This window comes from Asparagus officinalis, chromosome 9 (assembly GCF_001876935.1).
Source record: "Asparagus officinalis chromosome 9, Aspof.V1, whole genome shotgun sequence".
In the NCBI taxonomy this organism is placed as follows: domain Eukaryota; kingdom Viridiplantae; phylum Streptophyta; class Magnoliopsida; order Asparagales; family Asparagaceae; genus Asparagus; species Asparagus officinalis.
Window position 1 is genome coordinate 30,236,123 of NC_033802.1, and position 10,121 is coordinate 30,246,243.

General features: G+C 40.2%; 1 protein-coding gene across 1 annotated transcript; it reads right to left on the minus strand.

The window, feature by feature from the left end:
* On the minus strand, nucleotides 1,948-4,926 carry LOC109824802. Its single transcript, XM_020391449.1, has 3 exons — nucleotides 4,462-4,926; nucleotides 2,559-3,327; nucleotides 1,948-2,461 (listed from the first exon to the last, which is right to left on the minus strand). The coding sequence occupies exons 1-3, from the start codon at nucleotides 4,870-4,872 to the stop codon at nucleotides 2,043-2,045; spliced, it is 1,599 nt and encodes a 532-aa protein (XP_020247038.1). The 5' UTR covers nucleotides 4,873-4,926; the 3' UTR covers nucleotides 1,948-2,042.

A 10,121-nucleotide genomic window follows, 5' to 3' on the forward strand; every position in this document is an offset into this window, starting at 1 on the left:
GAGATTAGGATCAAATAAAAAAGAGTAGACTTGTAATCAGAGATTAGAGAGACTTTTGAGCATTGTGAGAGGGAGATATTGTGAGCATGTTGAGAGATTTGGTTGAGGGTTAGTTTGTGAGTTTTGTGAAATTGTAACCCTTTGTACTCTCATTTATTTAGTTGAATTTCCCCATTCTCTCTCCGTGGACGTAGGCAAATTGCCGAACTACGTATATCTCTGTGTTTATGATTGATCTATCGTATTTCAGTTTTGGATTGTGCTCGTGTGTGAATGGTTATTCTTCTCCTGTGATTACGACTTGTTTGGTGAGCGAGCACGCTTCAGCATAGGCGCGTGACAATTAGTGTCAGAGCACAACAAGATCTTCACCTGCCAAATAGGACGATCACGGGAACCTCAATCTTAAGTCTAATCTTATGGATTCAAACATCAGGCTTTTTCTTTCATCAACAGAACCACCACAACAACACATTCTGCTCTCAATTTATCTTCTCTGTTTAGATATTGTCTACTTGATGATTAACCAGGTGGATAAAAATGAGAAGGGGTGTAGAAGAGTTGTCCATCATAGAGAACTCAATGCTCTAGATTTTACAGGGTATGTTTGCCATCAATTACTCCCCTCCGACTACTTTTTTCTGGCTTCTTACAAACTAGTATCTCAGGTAGCTGTGAAGTAATACTAGTTTGAAGGGCAAATATTTGTGTTCTGTCTTGTAGCTGTACCATATCAGACAGCATTGGGAACACATTCTTGTCATATCAGGGTCATTTTTTCACACCCTTACAATTTACTGTCATTTCCACTGTTGTGCTTTCTTGTTCTTTAGGGGATTAGGTCACTTCGGGCTTAACCGAAAATCCTAGCTTCATACCATTTTTCTTGGACATCTGCATATTTATGAGCAGATAGTTTCAAATTAAAAAAGAAAAGGGAAATCTGTCGACATAGCCAATGTTTTATTTGTCAGTGATTCTCCAGCATTATGTAATTTTTATTACAAAGTTTGGCACTTCCAGTTGAGTATATTAGATGGGCAATCGTTCAGTAACAATAATTAGATTGGGCTAATTTGCTCTGTGAGGTTCATCGTCCAAACAGGCGCCCCAAGGATGCTCGAACACCCAAACAGGCACTCCAAGGATGCTCCGGTCAAAATAATATTACCTTTCTACTTCAGTGTCGACCCTCAAATGAATGATCCAACTTCAGGGCTTAAAATCAAATTTTCAGACCAAATACACATTTTCAAAATTTCAAATTATAAATTAAGTATATTAAAGACATTGGAGCGGGATAGTTAATCCTTCTCATATATCCCTTGTTATATAATTCTCACCGTAGGAACCTAATCAATGATCAATTTAGTGCTTTAATAATAATAAAATGTTCCGTATCAATTGCTGGTAATTGATCATGTACATGTATTTTCTTATTCAAATTATAATATGTTATATATTAACAAACTCGGTCAGAAACCGCTCTACAGAATTTTGTTAAATTATGTCAACAGAAGGTTGGCCAAAAAATCTTGTCAGTGTTAAATATTCTTTGGGCCTCAAACATTATTTGCATTGAACCGGTGAAAGAAGACAATGCATTAAATTGAGCGAACGAGCGTGAAAATTCTGCTCTGTATAGATTCTTTTAGCCATATTCTTCCAGTTTTTACATTGAGTTCAGAGGAAGCAAGCTAGCTTCAATTAAATGGTTTCTCTAATAAAATCCATTTTCCCCGATTAACTTGCCTTGAAAATTGTGCAAAGTTCATATAGTTAATTAGTACTTATAGACCGCCATGTTATAGACCGCCATGTTATCCCCTAATTGCCTTGAAAATTGTGCAAAGTTCATATAATAAGAAGGATGTATCAGTTAAGCTTTTTACTAGTTTCTATTTTCGTTGCAATTGCCAAACACATAAGAGCGAGAGACTTGAGGTATATGCACATAAAATCATTCCTTATTGAATATTTTCATAGGCTTTTCCACTACTCCAACAATTATTTCCTCACCTACCCTCTAAGTCCCCTCTCGGTCATTGCTGCACGGGTCTGTTGCTGGGAACCATCTTGAACCATTGACCCTCAGGATCGCAGTTCTTGTCTTTACCGATGCAGTTGCAGGGATTCGTGATGAGAGTGCTGCCATCAGAGCCGATATCCAGGCATAGATTAGTCTGTGAAGTGATGTGTAGTTTCGAGTTTGATATCAGATCCCATTTGAAGCTACCGCTGTTAGCGAAATTCTCGAGCGTCACCGGCTGGCCTGCACCTGATTCCTTCAGGAACGAGTCTGAATTTACGAGCTGGATGGTCTGACCATTATATTTCCAACCTCTCGGTGAGTCACAAGGGCCTAAATGCAATGACGAATTTGTCGAACCGTCCTGGACGACGCACGACCCTGTTTTCGGATGGTAGAGCACGGTGTTGAGGGGGTTGTTGAGTCCTGGGCCTGAGCCAAGAATTAAAATCGTATCGTTATTTACGCAGTTAGTTACAAAAGGACAGCGTGATGGTATTAGGCAGGGCATTATGTCAACTAATTATACCTCGGAAGGGAGATTTTATAGAAGCGAGCCGATGTAGGAAGGTAGCATTCCTTGGTCCAGACCAATCTAAATTCATAGCACCATAAACCTCCTCCATATCGAGTACGCCTTCTCTTAGATAATAACTCCCTTGCAAAGCCCAGAGAGCCCAATCAAGGTCTAGCTCAGCTAGAGCTGCCAGAGCACAGCTCGAGTATCTGTTGTCATTCCTGTTCCCTCCCCTCTGATCGATCCCCCACTCGCTCATGAACAACGGAGTTCCTTGACTCAGTACGAACCCCGCTTTCCTCATTATGTTGGAGGTTATAGAGCCGCAAGCATCATTGGCGTTCTGATTGCTCCACGTATCGGTATTTGAGAACGCGTACCAATGCACCTCGTGGACGAGCTTGTTGGGAAAGGAGAGCTTGAGTTTTTTTTTCGACAGAAAGCTGAGGTCATTATCGAAGTTGAGTCCTGAGAGTATGACGAGGACGTTAGGGTTCGCTTGGTGAACCGCGTCGGCGCCCATCGGCATGTACTTGTACCAATCTGGGACATTTTGTCTTGGACCCCTGAGCTCATTTCTCAGGCTCATGCCGACGACGTTGGTGACTCCGTTGAACAATCTGGCCATTCGTGAGAGCCCGGCGAGCCATTCGTTAGGATTGAAGAACGGGTCCCAGAAGAAACCGTTGCCGTCGTTGTTGTTGCAGCACCAGCCCGGCTGAGTTAAGTGATTGTCCAGGATCACCATTATGTTGTTGCTCCCAAGATTTGCCACCACAGCCTGCATCATATTTGATCCAACATAAACAAAGAAGAAATTATTATTATTCATACTCAAATTCACCATAATCAACCATCTTTTGTATTTGGCTGGATGCTGGACACGTGCGTGTTTAGGCAACCATATATATCTTAGAGTCCCAGATCTTATTTTTCAATTTGTTTCGTATTCTTCATGATAGAAGCCAACTAATCCTTCAGTTTGCTATACTAGATCTTATTTTTCAATTTGTTTCGTATTCTTCATGATAGAAGCCAACTAATCCTTCAGTTTGCTATACTAAACAAAAAGGTTGCTGGTCATCAACATTCTTCATGATAGAAGCCAACTAATCCTTCAGTTTGCTATACTAAACAAAAAGGTTGCTGGTCATCAACACTTAATAAAATTAGAAAATGTCAAAAATGAATGCAGTAAACAAACTACCCTTCATGACCTCATATCTATAGACTACTTTAAAGCGATATTGACTCCCAATTAATGCGTCCAATAGCATGAGAACGTCCGTGTTGGTGTTAAATCCTGATCGTCCTTACTTAGTATTATCTTCACTTATTTTGGTCATGTTGTTACATCCGAGTCACTATACGGATTTCAAAGCTTACTTGTGAATCAACTCGGTCAACAGTATCACAAAAATTAATGTTATATTTTTTTCATGGTTATGATGCATTTCCTGCATTTTAAATAACATTTAAAATGCTTTTTAGTTGCATTATGCAGGACGGAGAACTAGCTAGTAATGCATAAAGGAACCTAGACAATTAATCTTTTACAAACCTTTCACATATAGCACGCAATAATTAAACGTATTGAAATTAAAGCAACTATAATAACTTTTCTAGTTGTACACAAACCGAAATGAACTTTTAAACTACTCTATATCTTTAAGACTTTAACTATAGAGAACACCTAAAGCAACAACAACAGTATGCCTACTCAAAAATAATAATAATAATAATAATAAAACCAGCAACATTAATTAACACAAGTTCTATATCTACTGAAACAAACTTACGAATCCAATGCAACCTATCCTACAAATATAGGACTTGTAACCATAAATGAGCTGCACTAAAGGACCCCACAAGCAACAACGTCCGTAAACACGATTTCTATTTTTTGATAGCTCACCTTGTACGCTTCGATGAGCGTCTTGTCCAGGATCCAAGCATTGTTTTTCGTCAATCCGTCGAGGGATACATTGAGGCCGAGCCCTTGGAAGGATTGACGAACGGTGAGCGTAGCATAGGAGGAGTTGGTAACAAGGTAGAGAGGCCAAGTGAGCCTAACACAGTTGAAACCCATCGAGCCTATTAACTTTGATATGGCATCCAATGGGCTCTTGCTGAGCCCCTCGGCGACCACAGGGGCCAAATGAGATGGCCAGTTTGCGCACGCGAGCTTGACACGTTGGCCTGACTCGTTGACGATCCATCGGTCCGAGGTGGAAAGGAAGCCTGACGTCGGCTGTGGATTTAGAGTTTGGAAAAGGATGATGAAGAGGAGGAGGGCGGGAGAAGTGTGAAGGAGGGACAGCTTCATGGTTATGGAATAGGGTAGGAGAAAAGTAAGTGAGCGTTTGTGACTACTGATGAGGGGTACTCCGGGGGTTTAAATAGATAACTAAAATGGATAATGTGAATCCGAAATATCAGAGATGTTTAGTTGTTACGATTCAGATTCAGGAGAGTTGTTAGGATTTTCTGTTTTTATCCATATGGTCCCTTTTATCCAGTCAAAAAGTATTAACGGATGCATAGGCGAGTATCTGCTTGTTAAATTCCAGCGGATTTTAGTATTGACTAATTGTATCCGGTTATAATCTGTTCTGACTCATTTGGGTTTTTTTTTTTTCATAATATATATTTTTTTCATTAAAATCGTCTCAATAGATTTTCACGGAGCCTCCGAAACTAATCGCTCACTTTGTTAGCTATAGGATAATTAATAATAAAACCTAGACAACAATTTATGATGTTAAGTGAGATAGTGCTTACCAGCCGTAGCAACCATATGTATGAGACTAATAGACTAATTAAATATCTAACACTCCTCCCCCGCCCCCCACAACACTACACAGACAAACTTTGGATGATTACTAGATAACCTCATAACTTTCAAGATATTATAAAACCCCCTAAACTTTAGAAGTTATCACAATACCCCATTTAACTTTAATTTTTATCAGAAAACTCCCATTACATTGTTAACGATAATTTTCACATGGGTGGATAAAATTATGTTGGAGTTGTTTTTACAACCAAGACTTGTGTCGTTCACGCGTTTATGGGTATTCTCTCAAAAAACATTAAAGTTAAAGGAGGTTTTCTAATAATACTTAAATTGTTTTTGGCAGCACTTACATGCCCTAAAACTTTTAAAAATTTCACTAATATAACCTCCCTTTACTTTTTGTAGCACTTATATACGCTAAAATTTTAAAACTTCACTTAAATACCCTTAAGTATTAAAAATATGCACTTAAATATCTTAAAGTTCTTAAAATTTACACTAAGTACCCCGAAGTTTGCATAATTGAGGGCAGTTAAGTGCAAGATTTAAAAAATTTAAGGTATTTAAGTGAATATTTTTAAAACTTTAGGTTATATAAATGTCGAAAAGAAGTAAAGTTATATAAGAGTAATTTGTAAACACTTTGCAGTATATTAAGTGATTTAAAAAAAATAAGTGAGGGCATATAAATGCAAAGTAGAGAAACCTACGAGGCATTAAGTGCAATTAAGCCCTTACTATTATTTAGCCAAAATAATATTGTCATAGTTGTACATGTACTTTTATGAAGGGCATAAATGAAGTTGGAAATTTATGAAAGAAAATGAGAAAATGGCTGTCCCTCAGAGGGTTTTTACTTCAAGCAAGCCTCGGGTGACATGATCAAGCGTAGGCCCCACATAGATACACAAAAGTATGCATATATTTCCAAAACATAATTTCCAGAGCCGGACCTTGCCAAGGTTCTCACTGTTCATTAATGTGGAACCCCACAAGATGTGTTTGTCCCGACGTGCGCATTAATTATTATTCAACTGCACCTCTCTACGAAGGAGGGGAAGTTTGTTGTGCGTGGTGGAAGCCAAAACCAAACCGATGTGTTTCGAGAGATCAAATCAAACAAACGCCGAGAGAATGCCAAACACAATCAAAATAATGGCACAAACACAAATAACTAATTTTAACGTGGTTCAGCAAGTTGCCTACGTCCACGGTGCAAGAAGGGGATGAAGTTTTCACTAATAGAGAAGAAGAGTACAAATTGAGAATATAATTTACTCGAACTCACTAATTAATCTCACCAACAAATCTCTAATTCTCTCCAAATAAAACCCTAACCAATAGCTCAGAAAATACCTCTTTTCTATGCTGCAAATATTCCCAATTCGCTGCTTTATTCTCTCTTCCAATCGTTCCATATATATAGAAATCCTAAACCAAAAACAGACTAGGAATTCTAAAACCAAAAACAAAACAGATTAGGAATCCTAATAACATGTTACCAAAACAGATTTGGAATCATGTTACCAAAACAGATTAGGAATCCGAATAACCTGATACCAAAACAAATTAGGAAACATATATTAGGATTCGACTATCCAACAATTCTCCACCTCGGTGAAGTTTTTCCAAAACTGAGCTGACACCAATACCAACCAAACGTCTCACTTGTTGCGTCCAGTAGGAAGTGGAACAAATCCACGACAACAAACTCAATCCACATGCAACAAGTCGAGAACCCAAACGAGAATACGAACAAACTCCAAATGTCGGTATCAACTCACCAAACTTACGGTATCATAAATGACTGCCTACGTATCCTCATGCCCAAGGAATTGAGCCTTCACGTAGTTTACCAAATGAACTCCAAAGACACTCAATCCAATAGAAGGGTTCTCAACTCTTTACCAACAAATCTACGGCTGATAGCTCTCCCAATGGCCCCAAAGTGAAAAAAACCAAACACCTCCACTTGAGGTGAATCAACAGCCATATCCAAATTCAAACTATGTCTACCAGCTGCACTCGAATCAACCAACTCATCATATGCATCCAAATCGAAATGATCCCCAAATTGTGTCACCTCAGCTGAAATCCCAAACGATGCAGTATGATCTAGAGTATGTGGAGTAATCTCTATCCAATATGGAGTACCATCATTCTCCACCCGTTGTAATATACCAAATGATCTGATCAACACTCTCTACCTGCCGAGAGTCAAATATGACATACCTGCTCAGAACAAAATTAGAGTCTCCCAACTGATAACCAAATGAGCCTCTGAATTCCAAATGTGCAACCGGATCAAATCTCACATCCTCGATGTGACCAAATGCTGAGCAACCAAACATCTGACATAACCTAAAATCTGAAGCATCTCCACCAAATCTAATAACTCCAAACGTAGCAGTCGGTAACCTATGACTAAGATGACCAAAATATGTCGAAGCTCCAAAACTCCTGTACAATCTAATGCTTGACAACAAACGTCGATCCTTCTCTAATAAGAAATGATCCATCAAAACTGTCATCTCATCTCGTCGTCCTAATATCTCCTTTCCAATGAAGTGTCTCAAACTATCGTGAGCTCGACACAAATGTAAAAAAGAACCCCTACCAAAATAAAACGATGGGTTACCTTTCTACCAACTTACTCCTCCACCTGTTGTTGACTTCTAGGACTTTAAACAAACGTGACTTGGTTGCAACCCACCAATGCCTAGAACAGTTCCCAACTTCGAAAACTAAATATCTATTACCTCCCAACGATGCCTCCTTGGATGGCCCCCAAATGCCCGAATGAATACTACCTAAAAAAAGCCCTCGATCGATGGATAGAAGTGCCGACTCCACCTCAGTCTTCTTGTTCATACGAATGTGCTCAAAGGACTTCAATCTGTAGGTCAAAGCACTCCTCGGCAAACCATTCACGGTATAACCAATCAAATATCACAATCTCAACAAATGCCACAGTCTAGCCAAATCCAAAGAAGTCGTCAGTTCTCTACCATTCATCGTGCTCCCAATCAAATAGCACAAATTCTTCCTCCTAACGCTCTTCATCACAATCATGAACCTAAATGTGTGTTTGTTGGAAATTTGCAGTAAAAAGACAATGAAAGAAAAATTGACTTGTATTCCTCTCAAAATCAATTACAATTTGGATTCCGATTACAAAAGAGAGGAGAATGAATTTGATTCTCCCCTTTGTTTAATTCTGGGTTCTTCACGGTGGTGATGAGATGCCTCCCTCGAATGTTCGCGTCGAGTTTGCTTCTCGTTGACGATCCGAACGTCTTGATTCACTGGAACGTGGTCTTCTCCTCACGATTTGACGCTGTGGAGAACTTGCGTGGCAAGTCTAAAACTCTTGATGAGTTGATAACTCTAATCGAGTTTGAAACTCTTGAAAAAGAGTTGATTTGAACCGAGATTCGGTTCTCAGGCCAAGGCCGAAGGCTTTAAGGAATGCTCCAAAGGATGAATGCCGATCTCTCCCTTTGCTGCCAAGTCCCAGATCCGAAAATGCCAGCCCTTGACCGAATTTCCCTTTGTTGATGAGAGAAAATCCCCTCCAAAGCTAGCCGAAGATCTCTCGTATTTATAGGCCCAAAAAAGAAGGATCCGAACTCAGTTGAGTTTCCCACTATTTATAGGGGATTAAGGGTGGTAACTACCCCCTTAATCTGCTTCTCAATGGGCTGAGTGGGGGTGTAACCGCCCCCTCCTAAACAGCTCCCTAAATCGTGGGGAAAACGGTTTTGAAACCGTTCTGTTAGTGCTTTGAACGAGTCAAAACGCCAATCTGGGCGTTCTGGACCTTAACTCTGCGTCTTAGAGATGAGACGCAAAGTTGGGCGCTTGCTGGGAGTTGAAAACGCAAAGGCCGCTTGCGTTCGGACCTTAACTCTGCGTCTTAAAGATGAAACGCAGAGTTGGGCGCTCGCTGGGAGTCGAAACGCACAGGCCGCATGCGTTTTAGAGATGAACTCTGCGGCGGTTTATACTCGTATACTTTTCGGAGTAATGATTCTTTCATTGCAACGCATTGATTGGCGTTGACCTATGGTTACGCGTTGACCGGCGTTGACCCTAGGGTTTCGAATGTCGTACGTTGACTTTTTGATCGCAATGCGTTGACTGGCGTTGACCTAGGGTTACGCGTTTGACCGGCGTTGACCCTAGGGTTTCGAATGTCGTAGGATGATCAAGTCACGAGACCAACTAATGAAGTTGATGCATCAGTGACTCTCGTATTTATAGGATTTTTGGCTAACCCCCAGCCTTCAATGGATTTGATTAGCCTTTACCGACTACCGTTTGAGTCGGGCTAGCATGCGGATTGCTTAAATCCGTTCCGCATGTAACGTTGTGCTAAGAGAGTGAATTCTCTGAGACTTTGTGCTATGATGTTGAATACATAGGCTTCGCCATTGTTACGGGAATAGGCTACCCGGCAACGTGTATTAGACGTTGACTTATCCCTACTTAGGCTTAGGGATAAAATACCCCAAACTGGTATTCTGGTGTCTTTTTCAATCGGTAGAAGACTAAACCGGCGACGCGTGTTAGGCGTCGGCATATCCTTTCTTAGGATTCAGGATGAATCACAAGGATAACCTCTGTGTTTTGAGATTATAACGCTGGTTCGACCTGTGCGTTTTGACTCTGTAATGTAGAGGCGAACCTTAGGCGGGCTTAGCGAGCTTTAAGCTAAGTCCAATGTTCTGACGAAGTCCGGTCTTGCAGATGGACTTCAGAACATAATTTGCTATGAA

Bases quoted from the DNA above. Each gene is read 5' to 3' on its own strand.
- LOC109824802 (XM_020391449.1), bottom strand. From the start codon at position 4,872: ATGAAGCTGTCCCTCCTTCACACTTCTCCCGCCCTCCTCCTCTTCATC. The intron at 3,328-4,461 runs GTGAGCTATCAA...AATATGATGCAG, and splicing joins CGCTCATCGAAGCGTACAAG to GCTGTGGTGGCAAATCTTGG. The intron at 2,462-2,558 runs GTATAATTAGTT...TTCTTGGCTCAG, and splicing joins TATAAAATCTCCCTTCCGAG to GCCCAGGACTCAACAACCCC.